This window comes from Panthera tigris, chromosome E2 (assembly GCF_018350195.1).
Source record: "Panthera tigris isolate Pti1 chromosome E2, P.tigris_Pti1_mat1.1, whole genome shotgun sequence".
Classification (NCBI taxonomy): Eukaryota; Metazoa; Chordata; class Mammalia; order Carnivora; family Felidae; genus Panthera; species Panthera tigris.
This window is the reverse complement of record NC_056674.1, coordinates 51,674,282-51,698,607: the sequence shown is the minus strand read 5'-3', so window position 1 is coordinate 51,698,607 and position 24,326 is coordinate 51,674,282. Positions and strand designations below refer to the sequence as shown.

The 24,326-nt window shown below is 42.3% G+C and overlaps 1 protein-coding gene across 1 annotated transcript; it reads right to left on the bottom strand.

The window, feature by feature from the left end:
- Positions 1-15,205: 15,205 nt before the first annotated feature.
- On the bottom strand, positions 15,206-23,626 carry CLEC3A (C-type lectin domain family 3 member A). Its single transcript, XM_007083343.3, has 3 exons — positions 23,425-23,626; positions 19,076-19,159; positions 15,206-16,818 (listed from the first exon to the last, which is right to left on the bottom strand). The coding sequence occupies exons 1-3, from the start codon at positions 23,537-23,539 to the stop codon at positions 16,427-16,429; spliced, it is 591 nt and encodes a 196-aa protein (XP_007083405.1). The 5' UTR covers positions 23,540-23,626; the 3' UTR covers positions 15,206-16,426.
- Between the last annotated feature and the right edge of the window lie 700 nt (positions 23,627-24,326).

Below are 24,326 nucleotides of genomic sequence, written 5' to 3'. Positions count from 1 at the left end.
TAAGTTTTCCTGGACTCTTAGTCTGTGCTTGGTAAGAGATTGTGAAAGGTGTTTTTTTACCTTTTTGGTAACCTACCTGGAAAGCAAAGATTCCATGTCTTACCAAAATTATTTACTGTGCTTCACATTGTCTTTATCGGGTCTTTGATTACATAAGAAAACCCAGTCTTCTCAATGTTAGAAGAACGAAGTTTTGTTCACAGCTGTGTAACCTTCTCCATTCACCTTTAAAATTGTCTATTGTCATGTTAGTGAAATAGATAAATATAACTTCATAATGATCTGAGATCCTTTTTAGGCCAATGTTGGCATCTTTTGGCACTCTGGCAACTTCCCCAAATCATGTTCTCAATGGAGTTTTTTTGATCTCAAAATAACTTTGAGATGTGAGGGTCCCTGTGCACACATGCACATGTGTGTGCACACGTGCATGTGCACACGAGTCAAGGAGGGGCAGAGAGAGGGAGAGAGAGAATCCCAAGCAGTCAGACGTTCAACCAACTGAGCCATCCAGATGCGCCAAAGACTTCTATTTTTTTTTCAAAATTTTTTTATGTTTATTTATTTTTGAGAGAGACAGAGCATGGGCAGGGGAGGAGCAGAGAGAGAGGGAGACACAGAGTCCAAAGTAGGCTCCAGGCTCTGAACTGTCAACACAGAGCTCCACGTTAAGCTTGAGCTCACAGACTGCGAGATCGTGACCTGAGCTGAAGTTGAACGTTCAACCGACTGAGCCACCCAGGCACCTCTGTCCCCAGGACTTCTGTTAAGTTAAGTTATCTAGATTGACACTCCCCAACCCCTTTGGACTCTTGCAAGATTGGAAAAGTGAGGCTTCTAGCGGGAGACTTCAGGATAAGGCAGGTAGGCCCAAGTAATTCATTTTTACAGTGAAAGGTTGGCTCTTATCATCCTGGTTATGAATGGCTGACGTGCCTGCCATATCTCAGTCTGGACCACTCTGGTTCATGCCCAATGTGTGTAAGATAACTGATCAGTTCCTAGAATAGTCGGTAGTGGATTCTCTGACCAGTTTTGTTTTCGATGATCCATGTTTTTTGGCCCAAAGATTGAGCATTCTCGGTTAATGCCAAATCATGTTCATCGTATCGTTAGCACGATACAGATTGATTAGAGAAGTCACCCTCCCTAACATTCTCCATGCCGATGATTCAGCCTGTGGAGCTGCTGTTGTGCAGTCAGGCGGGGCGATCACTGGGACAAATATCCCAGAAACCACCTGGTTGAGTGCTTTTTGTAAATGAGCTCCCGGAGGCAGAACAGACTTGTCTGCGGACCATAAATGAACTAATAATCAACCTGACCGCTTAGAATGGAAGGAGTGGGGAAGACAGTGTGAAAGACCCTCCACAGCTTACCTGTCTCTGGTCCAGTCTTGTGATGGTGGCATTAGCTCCGTAAGCGTTGCAGGATTCGACCACGTAATGTGGACTGAGCCCCAGCACACGGCAGGTCTCCCCCATGGGAGCCATCAGCCACCACAATGATTTTGGGCCAGCCTAGCCCTACACCCTTCCTCATCAAATCAGCTGTAAACTAAGATACAAAGTGAGCAGCGTTTGCACAAACATGTACCCATGACACGGATGGTTTCTGTTGATGACTGAGGTGGTGGCAAGCAAACATACTTGGCTGTTCTGTTTGCTGTTGCTGCTGCTACAAGTATTCACGACGTTATCATTCACATAATTGTCTCAACGCTTAGAATCATAGCTGCAATTTAGGACCTATCTGTTATCCTAGGCATGAACTAAGAGTTGTAGGTGTATGCTGGCATTCAGCGTCGACAGTTCCATGAGGTGGGTGTTCTTGTTAAGTCCATTTTATAGATGAGAAAAACAGGGATTGGAGAAGTGAACTTATTGTCCAGTATCAAAGAGCTAATGTGGCAGTCCTAACTGAATACAGGTCTCCTACTTCAAAGCTCACGGGGTTTGTTTGGTTTTTTTTTTTTTTGGCCACTCCTCCGGTAGGTACTAGGGATGCAGAAGGGAATACAACATAGTGTCTGCCCTCAAACCTAGAAGGTTACGTGACTCATTTGCAGAAATAATTGTCAGAGTAGAATGTAATCTTTCGCCCACTTTTAAGTAGCATTGTCTTTTTATTGTTGAATTATAAAGAGTTCTATGTATATCCTAGCTACAAACCAGATACATGATTTGCAGAGATTTTATCCCATTCTGTTGATTGCCTTTTTTTTTTTAGTGGTTTCCTTTCAAGCGCAGACATTTTAATTTTGATGATGAAGCGTGATTTGTCCATTTTTTTTCTCTTGTTGCTTGAACCATTGCCTAACCCAAAGTCACAAAGACTTACACCTATGATTTCTTCTAAGAGTTTTATAGTTTGAGCTCTGACATTTAGAGATTGGACCCATTTTGAGTTGACTTTGGTACATGGTAGGAGGAAAGGTTCCAAACTGATTCTAATTCATATAGCTATCCAGTGGTCCCAGTATCATTTATTGAAAAGATTATTTTTCCCCATTGAATGCTCTTGGCACCCTTGACAAAAGTCAATTGCCCGTAAATATACAAGTTTATTGTTGGACTCTCAATTTATTCCATTGTTCTATATCTGTCCTCATGCCAGTGTCATGCTGCCTTGATTACTCTAGCTTTGTAGCAACTTTTGAAGTTGGGATGTGTGAGTTCTCTAATTTTTTGTTTTGTTTTGTTTTGTTTCTAGATTGTTTTGTTGACTCTGGTTTCATGTACTTCTATATGAATTTTAGGATCAAGCTTGTCATTTTCTATATGTCTTATGTCTTTTTATTTCTGCCAAGAAGCCAGCTTGGAGTTTGATCCTGATAGCATTGATTCCCTGGACCAATTTGTGGCTTCTGGGAAGGGCTCACTCTGTGTCAAGCCCTATGCTAAGCATTTCACTGGCATTATATCACTGCATCCTCCAAGAACCTTATGATATATATAGGTACAGTGACCATGCCCATTTTATACATGAGGACAGTGAGGCTTTTAGAGTGTCAGAAGTCAGGTTTCTCGAGAAATAGATTCAGAGACAAGATTTTCATGCAGCAGGTTCACTGAGGTGGGTCTGCAGGCTTAACATCTGGAGGGCAGGAGGGAAGCCGTGTTGGGTGGAGAGAGAAGTTGAAATGAGATGCGGTTACAACAGAGGTCTCAGCCAATCCCAGAACTGAGGCAAGACTTCATAGTTTTAGAAATAAACTCTAGGAAGCTAAAGCTAAAGCTTCGTCTCACTAACTGTGTTTAGTGAAAGTGTGGATGCTGTCTCCGTGGTCTGGGCTCACTGAGGTAGAATCTTTCTGATGGCCGTCCCTGCTCCTCAGCTCACCTGACTTCCAGAAGAGGAGCCTGTAAACACTCTCTTTCCCAGCAATTGACATGTGAAATGCAAAGAGTCTGAGCAATTTAATAAGGACTCATCTTTCCTTGACTGTCAGCATGGCAAGCCTACAAATCTTGTACTCTGGGAGCTTTAGGTTGCTTTTCAGGGCACAGCTGAGTCTCCACAATCAATACAATTTAACCATTTGCTCATGTTTTGCCAGAAGTCCGTAATGCGTTGACAAACATCTGATATATGGCTACGAAATTTAGATTTAGAGTTCCAAAGATCGAAATAGAGGATTCTCAACTTGAGCTCCTAAGGCCCCTGAAATGGTTAGTGTATGTGAATATATGTGTTTTATGGGAGGAAGACTCAAGCTTCCATGGTAGACTTCATAACCCCCCACAAAATACAGGACCATTAGTTTAAAAAAAAAACAAACAAACCCGAACTCTCCCCCCACCTTTTTTTTTTCATTTATATATCCACTTCTTAGTTTTTCCTGATCTTGCTGAAAATTGGTCTTGGGTTGATAATCTGGATCTCTGGTGTGCCATGAGGATAACAAGATGGAAAATCGCAATCCATCATACTACCATGCATCTGGTAATTAAACTATACACCGGTGGCCCAACTCTGGTCTTTTCTGCTCATCGGAGAGTTGGGCATTGTGCTGAGAGCTTTTGCCTTGCTTTAAAATACTTGTTTGCATTTTCATCTATCCCACAAATATTTCTATACTGTATTATACTAGGCGATATGCAGAGTCTTTGTGGTGTACAAAAGGTTACCTATAATCTCAATAGGCCTTCAGTCTGTTTGAGACTTAAATAGAAGGAAGGGGAAGTGACATTTATTGAGCATTTTTGTTTTGTCAAGAGGCTAAAAGCATATGTTATCCTGTTTGCCTCTCAACAATCCGAGGTTGCTATTGTCCATTCCCTCAACTGACAATTCTTTTTATGAACCAGAAGACCAAGGCTCAGAGAATTTGAAGAACTTATCCTTGGTCACATAGAAAATGAGTGGTGAAGCATATTTAAGAAATGCCGTGCATACACTTGTTCTTGCTTATACATCGGGGCTCTTCCTCTTTTCTCTTGTAAGGGATTCTCAGTGAGTGGTCAAGCAAGACCCTAGAAGTTCCTTTTAACTTTAAGCATGGGAGAGGAGGACTGTTCCTATCCCAGCAACAACAGTATCAAAGGAGGATGAGGGAGAGAAGACAGAGCTGAAATAAGGGCTCTCCACTTTACCCCATTTCCCCACCCCATTTGTTTGAAAGGGAAGGTCAACTCTGACTAGCATGGAATAATTTTCAGAGTTGAGAGGTCTGGGAAGAATAGTTAGGCTTCCTTCTTTTTCCTGGAAAGGAAACTGAAGCGAGGAGATTATCAGTGCCTCTCAGATGATTTAATAGAGTATTCCATCCTTGTGGTCTTCTCAGCCTGCCTTCACATGATAGCGTATTCACATGATAGCATGAAAGCATATTTCTGTCCCTGCTGCCTCTGTAGTCCTAACTTTCAAGTCTAACACTATCAATGCATGATTATTTGCTGTGTACTAAGCACACATGCTATGTGTTTGTGGGAATAAAACTACTACATTCTGCATATGTTTCCACTTAGTGGATTATACTAGAAACACCCCAAAGGTGCATGGTCTGGATAGGGAGACCTCAGAACAGGTCTACCCCAACGCTCAGTGTCACGAAACCGACCAGTGCTAGCTAAATGTCTTCTTCGTGCCATACATTGTACTTGACATATCCACACACCTTATTCCATTTCATCTCCAACGATAATCCTTTGAGCTTGGTCCAAGGATATCCAATTTTTAGTGGAGGACACTGAGTACCTGAGAAGTTAAGAAATTTCTTTTATTTCATCTGGTAATTAGTCATTGGTGGAGCCCACGTGTGAGATCAAGTTGACGAATCCTACTTTCCCCCTCTACGTGGATGCTTGTCCTAGCAGGTTAGCCCACAGGGATTGGGATCTGAGCACCTGGCTACAGGGGAGCTGAGAATGCTCTCCAGGGGCTTGGCTTTTATTCTGTGCCCCTTGGGGAATCCAGCAGATACCCAGGGTGGAGTATGTGTGTGTGGGTATGGGTGTTATCTTCTCTACAGTTGGGAAAATGTGCTCACGATGGATGAAGAACAAAATAAAGCTAACATCCATTGCATACTTACGGACATCTGCTAAGGAGCCTATGGACATTGTCTACTTCAACTGTCATAATGACCAATAGAGGCAGGTACAGGCCTACAGATAAGAAGATGAACCTTGTAGAAGTTAACTTGCCCCAGTTAACTAAGCAAGTTTGCTAGTTAACTAGCAAGTTAGGAACCTTACTTTGTACCTAGGTCTGACTGACCTCAGAGCCTTAATCACTTTGTTGCTTTGCATCTAATATCAAGAGCAATTATTCTTTCTGTACCCAACATCCCAGCCTCTGCTAAACTGCAAAAACCTTTTATTTCTGGGCAGTTCAGTTAAGTAAGTTTTATTGCCTAATGTCAGAGCGCTTTCTTTTTTTTTATAAAGTATTTTTTTAAATTTTTTTAACATTTATTTATTTTTGAGACCGAGAGAGACAGAGCATGAACGGGGGAGGGTCAGAGAGAGGGAGAAACAGAATCCGAAACAGGCTCCAGGCTCTGAGCGGTCAGCACAGAGCCCGACGCGGGGCTCGAACCCACGGACCGTGAGATCATGACCTGAGCCGAAGTCGGACGCTTAACTGACCAAGACACCCAGGCGCCCCAAGAGCGCTTTCATTTAGAGAGCTGCCAACTTGAGATAACCTCCCTCTTTAGTTTGTTGTTGGTTAGTCATTCACTGGGGCTGCTGTTAATTTTAATTAGTTGTTTGACCTTTGACTACTATAAAGTTCATCTGATTAAAAAATATTTTCTTAACATAGAAAATTGCCAACAAATACCAAAAGCTCTAGGTCAGCCAGGTCAGACATGCTTGAATAAATAACCACAGAGCTTATAAAATGTCTGCCTATGCCCTTGACATTTGTAGAGAGACATTTATGACCCCAACACAATCTTTACTATCATTGGGTTATTGGTAACATACCGATCTTAACTTGCCCCCGAGCTTTGATTTCTCTAATGGCAAACTTTTGCGCCTTATGCTTTTCACATTTTCTGCATTACTGGTACTACACAGATCTCATCCCAATTAAGATACACACACACACACACACACACACACACACACACACACACACACATCTATGTATACTTTCTCAGAAAAGAAAGCTAATGCCATGTTAATGGTACTCTATAATATAGAAAGGCAACAGAAAGCTTCTGTAGTGGACGGGGAGAGGGGGCTACAAAGACAGCAGAAAGAATGTAAATTAAGCATAAAAGAAGATTTCCACCTTGTTGGAAATTGGAGACGTCTAATGAAGTTTCAAATTGTTATTTGGCAAGAACGTCCTTCTTGGAAGATGCCTAGAAGTAGAGTCAATTTCTTTGGTAATTCTTGGATTTAGGAAAAGACTCTTGGATTTTGTAAGTTTTCTTACAAATCCATATATCCATTTATTCTTTACTTAAATCTCTTGATTGAGCTCTTATTCTTTGGTGGTGTACAGATTGCTAGGCAGAAGTAACTTGGTGGAAAATACTTGAAAGAATCGAAAGGAGGGAAGAATAAGTATGATACTTTGCTTCTGGTCAGAATTTTCTCGTTAAATTTATACACGTGTAGACTGTTTTTCCTCCACTATTTTGAGGTTGAGCTTCCATGGTTATAACCTTCTCCCTACATTGTAAGTTGGGGTGGAAGCTGGTCTCTGGGGGCTAGATCCATGTTACTGGCAAAAGAAAAAGTTCTTAAGACCTAGTCTCTGCTTCACGTGATTATTTTTCCCTTTCTCTGTAGCTGCACTGTGGTTGTTAAAAATGTCTTTGTTTTTTCTACAAAGTGGGCTGCAACTTAGGTCAATGGAAATCTTGGTTACTGAAATATTAAGCTCTCAAGTGAGTCGGGGGGTATAACTGTCAAATGTGTTTGACAAGCACAAAAGTATCAAAATAAGTTGGTCCGTTAAAGTCCACTTACATATATAAAACATTTTCCTCAATTTAAAAGTAATATATCTGCTCATTTTAGAAAGTGTGTAAAAGAGGGAAAACACAAAGAAGAAAATAAAATTCACCCATAAAATTCTTCATCCAGAAGTAACAGCTTATTAACAATTTAATGCATTCCTTTTCAATCTCATGTGCTTGCTAATGGCTGTGTGTCTAAAAATCTACAATGGTGTCTGCTCTGTTGTAAACTTAGTAACTATTTGTGGTATGTGAACAGGATGATTTATGTGACCAGAGTCTGTTTGGGTTTTGACTACTGTGAATGTTCTGTCAGTTATAGCTATAAGCAACATTAATCTCTTCTGAGTTATTCCTGCTTGGTACTTGATTTCCTTTGGGTGTTTGACCTTGAGAGCCTGCTCTCCAGATTTATCTACATAAATACGATAGTACATGTTAAGGGTGCTAATAGCTTAATTAGATAATATAGCCCCATGTTAATGTTAATATTAATTTTAACCTGTAGTATGCCCCCAGAAGGGAGTGGTAGCATGTGGTGTTAGAGAACTGAGCCTGAAGCTATGCAGATATGGATTTTAATCCTGACTCATTACCTTCTAACCTTTGCAGCCTCAACAAATTACTTAATCTCTTTGAGCCTTAATTTCCCCGTTGCTAAAATGACATAGTAAAAACACATATCCTATGGTTATTGTGAGATGAAAATATGTACAAGGAAAAAAAAATCACTAAGTAAATTTGAATGGCCCACACTGGGACTCAGAAAATTCTTTTTTTTTTAATTAAAAAATTTGTTTTAAGAAAATTCTTGGGGTGCCTAGGTGGCTCAGTCAGTTAAAAGTGTCTGACTCTTGATTTTGGCTCAGATCATGATCTCATGGTTTGTGGGTTTGAGACCTGTGTCAGACTCTGTCCTGACAGTGCAGAGCTTGTTTGGGATTCTCTCTCTCTCTCTCTCTCTCTCTCTCTCTCTCTCTCCCCCCCTCTCTCTGCCCCTTTGCTACTCATGATCTCTCTCTCTCTCTCTCTCTCTCTCTCTCTCTCTCTCTCTCCCTTTCTCATAAACATTAAAACAATTCTTTAAAGAAGACATGGCTTGGGGCACCTGGATGGCTCAGTCAGTTGAGCATCCAACTTTGGCTCAGGTCATGATCTTGTGGTTCACCAGTTCAAGCCCCACGTGGAGCTCTGTGCTGACGGCTAGGAGGCTGGAGACTGCTTTGGATTCTGTGTCTCCCTCTCTCTCTCTGCCCCTCCCCCACTCACACTCTGTCTCTGTCTCTCAAAAATGAATAAAAACACTTAAAAAAAAACATGGCTTGTGCCATGTAAATTTTTATAAGTGGAAAAGCCATACTGTTATAAGGTTAAATAGTACCCTAGATTTTTTTTTCCCCAAATGAACCATGCTAAAAGATGACAAATATTAAAATTGAGCATTCAGTCTTCAAAGAGAAACTCTAGGGCTGATGGGCTGATTTGGGTTGCTCATTCTGGCTAAATCTACACCTTGGAAAATTACTGTCATTTTAATCTTCTTCTCCTTGTTCTTTGAATACTCAGGAAATTTCTTTTCTCAGAGCCACGTGTCATTTGATTTTTGAGCATTTGCTTCTAAAAAGATGAGGCCCCTTTTATCTTAAGTTCTTGGAAATCAGTTTGCAGCTGGTGATAATTTTCACTTTCTAAGCCTCTCCTATAAGTAACAGACTGCCATGCCCTTCTACCTGCACTGTCTCATAAAATTGTCACACAAACTTTAATGAAGTAAGGGTATTATTCCACCTTCTAGCTATCTTCAAATGTTACAGAATTGCTTTCTGTCTGTCAAAAAGCTGATTTGGCAAGAAAAGAAGACCGCCGTGTCCATCAGTTGTCACTGGCCCCCTGTGGTCAGCTGGTGTTGGAGCTGGGGGTGGTCGAGAGGCTAAGTCAGGGGCGATATATTTTCCCAGGCCTCTCGTCACCTTGGTGCGCAGGGGAAGGCAGAGACTAGGCCGCTGCCCCTTCCTCTCCAGGAGGCTGAGCAGGGGCTCCTGGAAGGCGCCAGTAGTGAAAAAGTGACCATTGCGCCAACAGCCCTCCATGTTGCCGAAATCCACTCCTCTCGGCCAGAGGTAGCGGACATTGGCGGGGTCCAGCGCAATCTGCTGCGGGCGCCCCTGCGGCGAGCCCCACGAGCGCGTTCGGCGGGGTCAGCTTCAGCACCCGCGCGAGCGGACAGCGACGAGTGCCGCGTCAGCCCCACCGGCCTGGGCCCCACCACCAGCAGAGCCGAGCAGGCGCGCTGCCTCCGCGGCCGGTCAGCGGCCGCCCCGACCGACCGCCACCACCAGCAGCCCTGCCAGCCGCGTGCCCAGCACCGTGTCCGGCGCCGAGGCGTTGCCGTTGGGCCCCGTGGTCCCCGCGCCCATCCCTTCCAGGGATCTTGCGCTGCTGCAACCACTACGCTACCCCGGGGCAGGGCCCCTCCCCTCCAGCCTGCACACACCGCCCCCCCCCCCCACCCTGCCCCTTGACACCTCTCTCCGGCTTCTGGGGTGTCAGCAGGCAGACCGCCCAAACACGTAAATAGTTCCAGAAGTGGTTGCTGATAAGTATACCCCTTCATCGGGCTCAAGGCCGTGGTCACCCTTAGACATCCTGATGTCACCTCTTGAGACCTTCTAAAGCCTTGTTGTTTTACCCCCCCTGTATTTCAGAACAGGTTTGTCGTTGTTTGTCATTCTGTTCTTTTGGTAACTTTTCAGTTTAATGCCGGTCTCCTCTATGTTTTTGTTCTTTACTGTAGGCCCAGTTCTTAGCACACCTTGCCATTTGTGTAACCCAAATGAGTATACCAGATGTAATAATAATGTTACCTGCTACTCGTGAGGCTTCTTACCAGTGCTGCCCATCTGGCGCCAGCAGCTGGGTTTTTTAAATTTATTTATTTTTAGCTCAGTAGAGTAATGAATGTTTGTCACATGAACCATTACCAAAAAAAAAAAAAAAAAAAATTGAACTGTTTATTTTTAATCCTCACAGTTTTATGAGTTAAATATTGTGGATATTATGAACATTATTGTTTTACTCTGGTTTATTTACAGATTGGTGAAGTATTCAGAGAGGTAAGATGACATCTTCCAGGTCACAAAGCTAGTGAGCACATAAATGCTGGTATTCAAACCCGGGACAGACTGACTCCAAAGTTAGTGGCATTTACAGGGCCTGCTTTTGCTTAAGTGTGTACCAACTTTTTAGAAAGCAACTTAGCGCCATGTTGGAAAGTGTCTAAAGTTATTCTTACCCTTTGATTCAGTAATTCCACTCTGGAAATCTGTATCAACCAGGCAGGAAAATCCAAAGTCAAGAAGAAGAAGAAAAAATCACCACAAAGATGTTAATTACAGCATTGTTTACAGAAAAAAAAATTAAAAGCAAAATTTACATTTATTTAAATAAATATAAAACATTTATATTTAGTTGTTCAAGTAAAATTCCAATCAAAAATGTGTTTGGAAAATTGCAATCATGTATGTCCTCAAAGAATAACACACTGGAATATTATAGAACCATGGAAAGTACATTATGAAAAGGCTAGGAAAATGGTTATATTTATAAGTAAAATAAAGCAGGATATAACATTGGTTAATGAAGTATTCTCTACAACTTTGCATGGGTGTTGGTAGAATTAGACCCCGCTGGATATATATGCCCAATAAATATTAAATGGATAAATAAATGAAAAAGACTGAGATAAGAGATAATTTCTAAAATGTTTTTTCTACTCTTCAATTTTTTTCTTTAAAAAAATTTTTTTTAATGTTTATTTATTTTTGAGAGACAGAGTGTGAGGAGGGGGGAAGGGCAGAGAGAGGGGAAGACATAGAATCTGAAGCAGGCTCCAGGCTCTGAGCTGTCTGTACAGAGACAGACTCGAACTCATGGGGCTCGAACTCATGAACCCTGAGATCATGACCTGAGTTAAAGTTGGACGCTTAACCGACTGAGCCACTCAGGCGCCCCTCTTCAATTTCTTTCTATGGTGAGTTGTTTTGGTCTTATAATGCAGCAAAACTATAAAGATGCCATATCTAGAGTATTTGCTTGCTTATAAATTGTATTTGCAAATCTGAGCTCACAGTGCTGTGAATGACCTATCATTCCTACTGATAGATAAGGTTTAGGGACCCAAAGTTTATTCTTGGAATCCCATATGTCCTAAGTGTAGAGTCTGGGTCTTGGGACTCCAAGTTGCATGACCTTACCTGACCTTGACCTGGACTGCCATGTTCTAGACTCTGAATTAGGAGACAGGAAAGTGAATTCTAGTCCCTACCCTGTCCCTGGCTTGCTGGGTGATTTGGGTAACTCACTTCTCTCAGGGTCTCTCTTTCTTGGACTTTTGCCCTGCTGCTGATCTAAGGTGGCTTTCTTTTCCATTCCCTCTTTCAGTGGAGAGAGGGCTGTCTGAGAAAGGGGTGACCATCATGTCTAATACTGCCCCCTCTGGTCACTCCATCTTCCATCTGCCTGTTTCATTTCCTTCTGTTGCTATTTTCATTATGTCATTTAGTGATGCCGTTTTGTCATGTCGATCCTTCCACATTTTGTGATGTCCTTTTCAGAAAAGACCTTGTTTATTTTTTGTGTATTTTGCCCTATCTAGAGGGAAGCTCTGTGAGATCATAGCCTAACCTGGGCGATCAGCCAACATAGACTAGTTCAAATGGAAAAGATAACTCATCTTGTCTTGTGTGGCTTGAAGGGATTGGAGTAGCTCATAGGATTTACAGAAACGGAAACTGGGACCTAAGAGATGATGAACTCAGCATGATGTGAACACACATACACATGCTTATTTCTCCCCCCACCCCAACCCCACCTCATCATTTCCCATCATCACCATCTTTGTTTTCCTTCATTCTGCACATTGCACCCATCTGGAAGGAAAGAATTCTGCCAGAAGCCCTAAATTCACTGTTCCAATGTAGCATCTCCGGCAGAAAGAGTTTCGTTGTTTGGTGTCAGAGGGCAACCACTGGAAAAGATTCTACCTGGCTTTTCTTGGGTTGTGTACGACTCTTGGAACCAGTCACACTAGGAGTAGAATTGTCATCTGTGCTTTCTCATGTGTGTGCATGTGTTTTTTTTATCATTAGTGTATATTCAATTTGGTGTTTCTCCACAAAAAGTTATTTATTTTTAAGTGTTTATTTTATTTATTTTACGGATGGGCAGAGAGAGAGGGAGAGAGAATCCCAAGCAGGCTCCATGCTGCCAGTGCAGAGTTCAATGTGGAGCTCGATCTCACGAACCACGAGATCAGGACCCAGGCCGAAACAAGAGTTGGCCACTCAACCGACTGAGCCACCCAGGTGCCCCTGAAAAACTTATTTAAATCATTGACCATTTTGTGGTGTTCTATTTAAACTACATAGTAATAAGCTGTAAATCCACATAGCTTCCATATGTGAACAGAAGTACTAATATTTTCTTCTTAGATTCCAATGGATAGTCTTGCTCTCCTCCTGTGTGCTATGTTTTTATATCCTTGAGTGTAGGTACCATAACTTCCTTTTTGTTCCTCCAATATTGCCTAGCAAATACCTAGTCAGTAGGTACCCTCTGAATTTCTGACATCAGATTAAATTCTCTGCTTGACTAGCTGAATTTGTGGCTTCTTCATTCATTGTATGTGCTTTATTTGAGGATATGATTAGTTTTCACTACCCTCAGAGCAGGAAAGACTATAACTTTATTTTTAGTTTAAGAAATGCTATTCAGCAATGCTAGGGAAGAGAAAGAAATCATTAAGCATTGCAATAAGTTCTCCTTCACATCATGAATTTGAGCCTCTCTTATTGATGTTTCCTTTAATTAATTGATTTTTACCTTGTACCTCACTTAATGATATGGATGGCATCTGTGGTAAGTAGAAAAATTGCTCTCAGTATTGTTCTTCGCTCAGACGAACTGTAGATCTTACCCTTGACATTTGAGCTAAAGTGAAACAAACTTTCAGGAATCCATCAGAGATTCTCTGGGCAAGTAACTAAAGCTTCAGGCCCTTGCAGTCAGACTGCCTTGCGTGATCTAGTGGGCGTGGTTTCACTTCACGGTAGAAGTGCTGAAGTTGGGACCTTAGCCCCGACCCATGTGATCTGCAATTTAACAGATTTCCCAGGTGATTTGCAAGCACAACAAAGTTCGAGAAGCACCGCTCTAGAGATGAGAATCAGCTTCCTGGGAAAACTTGTAGGGCCTTGACTGTTGGGCTTTGAATATAATTGATATCTTCAGGAAGCCTAAGTGTTAACCCGAGGGATGACAATGTTAATGAATGTTGATGGCCTCCTACCATGAACTTGTGAGAGACATTACTAATTTCTCAGGCTGCCCTTTCCGCCAGACTTTAGGATGCTTGTCCACATTCTCTACCTAGTCTGGTAGCTTTCATGGAGACAGAAAAGTTGGCCTAAGAGTTAAGACCTATTTATGAATCTTGCCTGAGGACCAATTGTTGTTTCCTAAATAGTGCCCCACAAGCCAAACAGACCAAAGGGAAACCTAGGTTAGGGAATCTTGTGGGTGTGGCTTTGGGATAATTTGTTGGGGAGGTAATGAAATCAAGATCATGAGTTTGGCCTTGGGCAAACCAGATAATTTCTTCATCCACTCCTTTCTGTCTTGCTCTGTCTCCTGTCCATCTGCTTGCTCTTCCTCATGCTGAACTCATTTTGATTTCCCATCACTAACCTTCATCGATTCTTTTGAATTAAATGTCTTCTCTTGCTCTTTCTGGTTGGGGTACTTGGGAGAAGGATCATCTTAGTATCTGTAAGTCTCTTCTCCTGGGAACCCAAACTCTGACACTGATTTATATGATCGCTGGTTGTCTTTATTCACCCTTTTGAAACAATCTCAGACTTATCAAGGTCATCTGTTTCAGGGCACCTGGGTGGCTCAGTCGGTTGAGCGTCCGACTTCAGCTCAGGTCATGATCTCACAGTCTGTGGGTTCGAGCCCCGCGTCGGGCTCTGTGCTGACAACTCAGAGCCTGGAGCCTGCTTCCAATCCTGTGTCTCCCTCTCTCTCTGCCCCTCCCCCAGTTTCACTTTGTCTCACTCTGTCCCTCAAAAATAAATACATATAAAAAAATTAAAAAAGAAAAAAGGTCATCTGTTTGACTAAAACATTAGCCCAAAAAAGAAATCAGTTAGAGTCCACTTCCTTGCCCACTTGAACAGGCTTGACATTATCTCAGTTCCCCCATCATTGCCAAGGATGTAGGATCTGAGTCAACGTTTTAGATTCTGCTCATAACTGCATGTGATGTGGGGCATGTCACCACATCTCTCTTTTTTCACTTTGTTCTTCTACGGAATGAAACAATTCTGGAGCCTAACTCCCAGGGTTGTTCTGGAGGTTAATGAGAATCATGTAAACTTTGGCACAGTACCTGGGATATGATGAGAATGGAATACCATTAATGTCTACTAATTTCATTGTTGTCATAATCTTTAAGGAGATTCTGGTTGTGTTGGAAAGAGTTGGTCAGGGTCAACCAAAACCAGTTGTAGGTACAACTTTCTCTTTAATATTCCCCTTCTCCCTCCAGACTTTAAGTCTTTATTGTCATATAAAGTTATTCTCCTAAGACATCTAAATCACCAGTTCAATCAGATGCGGGGTATTTCCTCTCCCCAAATTGTGCCAAGTTTGATATAAACCAACATAGTTTGAATAACTATAATCAACATCCAAATACATTCACATCGATCAGAACTCAGGCTTTATTATTATGCAGTAAAAGAAACTAAAACTTAATTCCAAGCACATGTAATTGATGTTTGCAGAGAAGGATATTGCTCATAAGACATATTTAAGGGAATATTTTAAGGGAAAAATATTTTAAGGGAAAAAATGACACTTACTTGAAGAACATAATATACTTAGAATTGTTGGATTCTAAGAAGCCCATTTCCCAGAAGCCTAAGCTTTGTAATTTCTTATTAGGCAATGAGGTTATTTTACACAATCTGGTTAAACTAGTTAATGGAAATAGCATTTGACAGAATAAAATATTGCATAGATATATCACTCCAAAATAGTACTATTGAAATCCAATGTTCAACCTCCAAAGATAGATTGCCCCTAATAAACTTAAATATATGCTTGTTGAAATATATGTAAGTATATAAAGTATATAAAAAAAGGAAGCTGACATATTTAATATCAGCTCTCCATTTCATCCAGGAGGATAACGATACGAAAGCAAGGGAAAAGTAGACATATTTTCTTTTTCCTATTTTATTTCCCCATACAGTCTGCCTTTGGGTTACTCATTCAAGTCAGAACTCGTAACGTAAGGCTGGGGCTAGAAGTTGACCAAATATGCTCCTTTTCAGATCATGACTGAGCATTTTCAGAGTCAGCGTGTATATATGGTGGAGGAAGAGGGTCTTGAAGAAAAGAAAGTTAACTCAGAACACTTCTGAGAAATCTGTATTCTGAAGTGGCAGACACAGTACAAGTCCCACCAGGGGATGCAGCCACTCCGGAAGGTTAACGGGCCAGCAAGGGGCTGTGACTGGGATGGAACAGATGGGGCATCAGGCGGAGAGGTTTCTAGATTATTCCGCACCCTGAATCTCTGATTTAGAGAGTTCTCATCAATAAAACGTCTGCTAAACTTCCAAGAGAAAATCTTCTAGCCTAAGCTCGTTTTTCTGGATATTGTATTTTTAACACAGACCTGGTTTCTGGATGAGGGAGAGGGCCTAGGAAATTGGGGAGGATTTGAGAGCCCGTTTTGCGGAAGCCACATTAACAGTGTGCACGTAGGTGGGATCATTATTTTCTGATCTGTAGCCCACAGAGGGCAACATCACAATGAAACGTGATAGCGAAATTGGATATCTCTTGTATTCCTACGGGCACAGATGCCCATGTGACAATTCTGACTTCCTCTTGTGAACCATCAGCCTATAAATCGTGACCGAGCTTGCAAAGGGTGTATTAAGGGATGATAAACTCGCATATGTACCTCTTGGTGCTACGACAGACCTCGTCACTCCATTTGCCCTCAGCTGACTGGGAGAACAGAGCACAGTTTTCGCGCTTACCGCCATTAGGCTGTGCACGGTCCCAGTTGAGGAAGGAGATGGTGACTCCGTTGACATCAACAAACTTGCCCTCGGTGACCATGTCATTGATGCCCAGCCAAAAGTCATTGACACCTGGCAGGCTTCTTTTACCATAGTCTCGGAGGGCGTTGATCTCGTCAGAGTTTCTGGGGATCACCAGGGTTCCTCCCTTGGAGATACAGTCTTCGTTAGCTTCATGGAAGTGCTTCAGGCCTTCTGAAGCAAGGTAGCATTTCTTGTGAAACTTTGTGCCTCGGAGACAGACTGTAAAGATGTGAAATTGGATATATTAAGAGGCTTTTTGAATGTTAGACATCTAGGGCTGGACTTGGAAAACGGCCATTAATATCTGTGGAATGAATGATGTGATGATAATGCTGAGTTAACATTTATTGGAGATTTTGTATGTGTCAGACCCTATGCCAAGCACTTTATAATAATGAACTTGTGTTATAATCACAGCAGTCCCATGAAATGAGATTGTATTGCTCTTGTCTTTACATATTGAGGCTTATAGAAGTTGTTATTGTAACAACTTAGTATGTAAAAATGTAACTTACGTAGTATAGATGATCACAATTACATAAACCCACCTCTGTCCCACCCCACCCTCAAAACATGGTTTTTAGTCTCATGCTGCTTTGATACATACCTACTTGCTAGTTTGTATAGCTCCATTGTGTGCTGAATTTCCTTGGAACTTTTGGGACTGGTATTTCATAATGATTTAAAAAACAAAACAGACAAAAGTCTGAGCTGACATATGGAGAGACAGTGGTTTTGTTACGTAGATAACTCAGCCCTGGTAATATTGTTTAGGTTATCCAGGATAAACCAAACATAAAGATAGTTTTAGGGCAAAGCATTAGAGGGGTGCCTGGGTGGCTCAGTCGGTGAAGCGTCCGACTTCGGCTCAGATCATGATCCCACAGAACCCCGCCTTGGGCTCCGTGCTGACAGCTCGGAGCCTGGAGCCTGCTTCTGATTCTGTGTCTCCCTCTCTCTCTGCCCCTCCCCTGCCCACACTCTGTCTCTCAAAAATAAGTAAATGTGAAAAACAGCATTAAAAAAAAAGCATTGGAGAACCTCACTCTGACAGTTACTAGGTGTGTAACTGTTGGAGAAAATACTTAATTTATCTGTGCCTCAGTTTCCTCACGTATAAAATGACGATAATCATAACGGCACCTATCTCCTAAATTGTTGGAGGATTAATGTGTTAATGTTTATGAAGTATTTACAGTGCCCAATTGTGGGTAAAGCATTAATAAAACCCTTTTGCTTCCTGCATGGGCATTTGACGTTCCTTTAACTTTTGAATTCTGTTCCTGGAAGCCTGATAAAGGGAATATGTCAGTAGTAGTATCAAGTAACATTGCTTATGGTGAAAATAACCTTGAACTGGTAACATTCAGCTGGCCTGGGAGTTATAAATCCTTGATAGGAAGCCATAACTTTAGTTTTCCCTGAAAGTGCTAACTCTTGTAACCGGACAGGTCTCTTGCAGAACCCTTGAAATTGTTCTTCTGGAGTTGTTATGTGAGGTATTTGGATCCCGGGGGTGTGAGTCTTGTGAGCAAGGGCTGTTCTTGAACCCACCCAGTGTGGCTCCCTTTTCCTTTAGCCTGGGAGCCAAGAAGTGTAGCTCTGGGACAACAGCTTGTACAGCTGCATCCAGTGCTTGGGAGCCCTAGCCCCTTGCAAAGAGGAGTGTCGACTGCTGCCCTCTTTTGGCAAAGCTGTGGTTCTAACCAATGTCCTTCCATTTGCATCTGATGCACAGTGTGGCCCAAGTGAGTCCTGTGATCCTGTATTTAGTTGAACCTCAGCAGATCTCCCAATGGGCACGTAATAAACATCTGATGAATGCTAATTATTTTCGCCCATTAATACTTGCTTCAATTCTGTTTCATTGCCTATCAGAGAAGAATTATGAACACACTTTTAAAATGCATTATTGACACGCCTGTTTTTATTTCTATACCAGCCATATATAGAAGGGAGTGGAAAACCAAGCTGATTTCCCAAAAACAGTTGTCTCCCCTGCTTTTGAATCCTCTCTCCTGGACACACCTCTGGCTTGTCAATGACTCTTTCAAAACGATGTCACCTAGGGGTGCCTGGGTGGCTCAGTAGGTAAAGCGTCTGACTCTTGATTTCAGCTCACAGTTTGTGAGATCCAGCCCAATGTTGGGCTCTGCACTGACAGCACTGAACCTGCTTTGGATTCTCTCTCTCTCCTTCTGCCCCTCCCCTGCTCATATTCTCCCTCTTCCTCTCCCTCTCCCTCTCCCTCTCCCTCTCCCTCTCCCTCTCCCTCTCCCTCTCCCTCTCTCTCTCTCTCTCTCTCTCTTTCTCTCTCTCTCTCTCTCTCAAAATAAGTAAACATTAAATAAAAATAAAAAGGTTTCACCTAGGACTTGACGTGTACTCTAGGTATGGCTTGAATTGCTGGCAAATCACAATTTCTTTTCTTGTCTCTTTTGAGACAAAGCATCGATGGGGATGGGTCGGGTCTTACCTGTCTGTAAGGCTTGCATTTCCTTCAGGGCATTGACTTCTCTCCAGAGCTTTTCAACTTGAGTCTTCAGGTCTCCATCCTTTTCTGGGGGATATTTTCGAGGGGGTGGGGGTGGGGTAGGAGGAATGAAAAGTATGTGATTAGAGTAAGATAAAAGTAAAATAAAATAAAACTTTGGGATCCAGAATGTAAGCTGGGGGTGGTCTTGATGAAACTGACCCCAGTGTACATGAAAATTAACGCATGAAAGGAAGTCGGCCAGGAAGACGCATAGAGCTTGGTTGTGCTAATAAAACCAGAAGGTCCTCCTGTGAGACAGGGCTGCTATGCCTCGCCAGCCCCATCCTGTGGGACTCGCCCTCCATCAGGCATCCAACCTGTTGACTTTCAGAGCATCTTAGAGCAACGTATGTCATCTCCGGACGCTTTCCTTTGGGTTCCTCCCAACTGGAACACAGTTGCCCCAACTCTTGTCCATTTCCTTATTGAGCTGAAATATTTTTTCTAGACGCCTCTTCTCGTTATTTTCTCTGTATTAGCATCTATCAGGCTAATCTCTTTCTTTGAACCTTTTACTTTTCTTGAGAGCACTTAAATCCATAATTATTTTTTACTTGCACTTTCATACGTCTTCCTGTCCATGGTGCTCCTGATGCTTAATAGAATGAATAAACAAGATCCTAGGACTGATAGGGACTGCCTTAGATATTGACAGTTTGAGCTCTTCAAAGGCAGGAATTATAATAAATTGTAAGAAATAATAAAAAAAAACAATATTGAGAGCCAGCATATACTGTGCACCAGGAGCTTAATTCTTTCAATATTCCCATGAAACAGACACTATCACTATCCTCCGCTCACAGAAGAAATAGAGGCACAGAAAGCCGAATTAATCTGCCATATGTCAGCCAGCCGCTACGGTGCAGCTGGGATTTGAATCTCTCTCCCTCCAAGTATGTTCTCTTCACATCACTCTGATCTGCTCTTGCACAGTAATTCCTGGGCCCTGGCTCATGGCCTTAGAGGAGACGCTTGAAGCTTGGTATGAACTGTCCCCAGCTGCCTCCTTATGTAGATGCCATATGGGGAATCTGTGTTCTGTCCTGGATTTTTCAGGATGGTCCCAAATCTACGCACGCTGATTCATCCTCCTCTTAAACTTGCAATCTGCCAGCCAGGTGGTCCCACATTTGGGTTAGGAAAATGCTTTCTGGGGTACCCGGGAGTGGACCCCACCTCCTTTTCACTTGATAGTGCACATCAGTCCTCAAAGCATCCAGTAGCTCAGCTCAGAAATACAGTAACCCCTGAATTTGCTCAAGGAGGCCATTCAATCCAGAGTAAATATAAGGGTGCATTCAGAATGCAAGCCCATCGACTGTTTGTTGGAGGCCAGGTTTGCAAAGAGCGCGGGAGACTTGCTTCCAAGTTTGAACTTGTCAACCATACAAATGTCACAGCCCTTCCCTCTCAGCTTCCTGCTCCATTCTGTATAACTAAGTGCCCTCCACAGGGAAGCTGTAAACTGTAATTAACATGAAGACACATGAATAATATTATGCTCCTGAGAGTCCATTATGGCAATCATTATCCAGGTTGCTTGGCTTTGCTTTCTATCCTTTGTGACAAACGTGGATGTGTTTTGTATACACTGAATGCAGGGAACAGTTATTTCACTGTAAAAAATATATTTTATTCATTTCTATGACACATAATTTATTAAGACCTATGACTTAAATACCACGGAAATTTTGTTTTTGGAGTTAAATCACTCAATAACCCTTTTGAGTTAAAAAAGAAAAAAAAGAAAAAAGCTTCCTTTCATTTTCTTGATGTTTTTCTCCAAAAGTAGTTTCAGTACAGAAATGCAAAAATAATTCCTGGGAAGCAACCAGGAAACAAACATAGGAGTTCTACCTCAATCTCATTAACAACCAGAAAAGGAATATTTGTCAACCTTATTAACCATCAAAGAAATGCAAATTAAGAGACGTGTTCTGTTTTGGGGTTAGGTTAGCAAAGCTTCAGCCGATGATGCGATGTTAAGCTGTCCAGGTGTGTGGGATGGTCACTCTCATACTCTGAAGACCAAGGCGGCCTGGGTTGATGCCATTATTTTGGGAGACGATTGGAAAGTGTGCTAAACCTGCGTTTCCTAGAAGTGTGTTCCTAACGTCCTACCTTAGCATGGGGTCCACATATGTGTTCAAAGCCATTCACCTAGGCATTGGATCAAAAAAGATGGATTGGAAACCAGACAGAAGTTCACCAAGAGAGAACAGAGTACATGAATCACGATCCAGCCTTGCAATGGAAGATTATGCGGCTGTAAAAGGGACGGAAGTATGCCTTATGTGGATAGCCAGGATCCAATAGATGAAAGAAATTAATACCCAATGCTTATTTGTTTAAAAATATCAAGTTTTCATTGTGCATTAGAGAAACTCTGGTAATATTATTTCCCGACAGGTAACAGTGGGTAATTCTGTGGAGAGGGTTGGGAGAGAAACAAATGGCTTTCCCTTTTGCATTTCTAAAGTTTGGTATCATTCCCAGGTACTTAAAATATTTTAAAATTGTACGTGTTAGTGGAAAGAGAAGTGTTCGGTAAGTTCACGCTTATTGCTTCACTTACTGGTTTAGAATCTGCTTTCTGACCTAACAGCAAAAATTCCTTGGGGAGGCTGATGTTTACGAGGTGTCCCCAGTCAGTAAAAAGGCACACAGAAAGAAGCATGAGTGAGATCTTGCGAGTGGGTGGGGGTGGGTTGGGGGAGCTCGGCGCCACCTGAGCTGAATGGCTTCAGAAACGCCCCCACAGCACGCGCGGGCACACACACACACACACACACACACACACACACAGGTCCGCGTGTTCACGCCCCATCCCCCACCCCTCCCCCCATGGTCACTCCTTTGCCATTGCCTCCCAGTGGTGAAGAGACTCTAGCAATGAAAGTGCCCCATCACACAGTGTCTTTGCTCTCCCTGTTCTCATCTTCACCAAATGCTTTATCATTCGTGAGAAGTATTTTAACCTTCCATCCAATAGAGGGAACAGGAAACTTGAGTATTTTATAAGGAAAAGAGATTCCCCCTGAAGAAACCTTGCATCAGATCTAAATCTTAGAAATAAATGCCCCCTGAAAAGGGCACTTTGTAATATATTCAGAGCAGGACACAAGACAAGCCTCCTTTTTACCCAACCCACTGGCCATGCTGTGTGCCAAATCCAGGCTTGAACTCCATGGGTACCCTTGGTATGTTTTGTTACTAAGGCAGTGAACTTGAGAAGGAAATAGTGTCATTATATTCACCCTGAAATATCCTGAGAGGAAAATGAAAATAACTCAGGGGATGAGCTAAAACATCACTCTACTTCTCTCTTGATACTTTTTTCCTCTTGCTATGGTTCAGCATATTGCAAATAAATTACTGTTGCCTTTGTTCTTTGCGGGATTTTTTTTTAATTTTGAGAGAAAGAGAGAGAGAGCAAGGGTGGGGCAGAGAGAGAGGGGTACAGAGGATCCAAAATGGGCTCTTTGCTGACGGCAGACAGCCTGATGCAGGGTTCGAACTCACAAACTGTGAGATCGTGACCTGAACCAAAGTTGGACGCTTTACCAACCGAGCCACCTAGGTGCCCCTGTTTTTTTCTTTCTTACCTCTTCACTCAATTCGAGCCACCTAGATTTGGGGATTGCTAGGAGATTCAGTTTTGCATTACAGTGTTTTCGAACATGATATGACTTCGCATGAAGAAATATTTTTAAATTTAAAAAGAGGTTCAATTTCTCTCTGATGTGAAAAGGCTTAAATGTGTAGCATAGACTGTCCGTATGTTGTCAGGGGTATGAAGACATACGTACGTGATAACCAATGACGAAACAGAAGCCATATCACAGTAACTGTGTCCTTACCTACACATTTAATAAGAGTATATAGCTCTCTTACAAATACATTTGAACAGTTATACAATATCTAAGAATGAGACAGTATACTCTATTAATCAGTCTATTCTACTCGATTCCTCATTCATAATACCAGATATCCACGTATCTATGTTGACTCTAAAGAACATTCTGTGTGGCTGAGCTCACTTGACAAAGGATGTACAATACAGAAACTTTTTCTGTTAAAAACAAAAGGCCTACTGCTGATTCTTTGAAGTATCAAACTGTCCCAGAGAATTAAAAGGTCACTCTGTTTTCTGAAATGCCATATCCACATGATGGCATGGCACGATCACCGGAGACAGTTTTCCCGGCAGAGCTGGGAAATGAACACTGCCCAGTCCCTCCCCACACTGAGCAATCCTAGAATTTTGCTGGAGTGAAAAGCCCCATTACCTTTCACTCGGCGTTTGCTGTGCTTCCTGGCTTTGAATTTGGATGTGTGGCTGGTGGTCTGGTCCAGGAGTAAGGTGATAACCAGGATGTAAATTACAAGCCCGTTCTTTGCCATGGCTCTTGGGTAAGTCTGATGACCACTCTGCCAGTTCCTCTGGAGTAGCTAAGAGGCGAGTGGACTGGGCAGCCTCATCTTGCTCTGGAGGGCATGGGCCAGCTTTATAAAAGTGCGTGTGAAGGTTGGCTGGCGTCCTGCTGACGAAATGTTTCAATTCCTCGTCTGGCCACAGCATAAGGTGGCCCCTTGTTCTTGCGTCTCGGGTTAGACTTTTTTTTTTTTTTTAAATATTCCAGTTACATTTTCTACTTGACTTGCCTTTTCAGAGTGTATGAGAGTTAACTAAGAGCTTAAGGGTTTTACCTGCTTTCTTCTTTTCTTTTTTTAAAGTCCAGGAAGTTTGGAGTCTCTCTGTGAGGACCTCAGTTTTTAAGCCCTTGCTTTGGACCTCCGAAGTTCACTTAATGTTCTAGGAAACTCAATTCGGTTTTCAGGGCAAAAAAAAAAGGCACGCACAAAAAACTAGGAAAGCTACTGCGTGTGTGTGTGTGTGTGTGTGTGTGTGTGTGTGCACGTGCGCGACATCAGAGTCTACACATGCTCAAGTGTCTATACAGCTCCAAGTGGGACTTGGGAATGACTCACTCACAGCGATGGCTAGAGTGGAGAGTCCGTGATAAAGGAGAAGGCTTTCTATTAGGATTTTGTGGATTAACCAAGAATTGTATTTGGGGGAAACACACCTCAGAATGAAAAGAAAATTAAGACAGTGACTTATTTCCGTAAGAATTAATGTAGAATATCCAATTACAGCTATTTTGCAGACCCCCATCGGCCAACACTT

Bases quoted from the DNA above. Each gene is read 5' to 3' on its own strand.
- CLEC3A (XM_007083343.3), bottom strand. From the start codon at position 23,539: ATGGCAAAGAACGGGCTTGTAATTTACATCCTGGTTATCACCTTACTC. The intron at 19,160-23,424 runs GTAATGGGGCTT...AATATCCCCCAG, and splicing joins CAGCAAACGCCGAGTGAAAG to AAAAGGATGGAGACCTGAAG. The intron at 16,819-19,075 runs GTAAGACCCGAC...ACATCTTTACAG, and splicing joins AATGCAAGCCTTACAGACAG to TCTGTCTCCGAGGCACAAAG.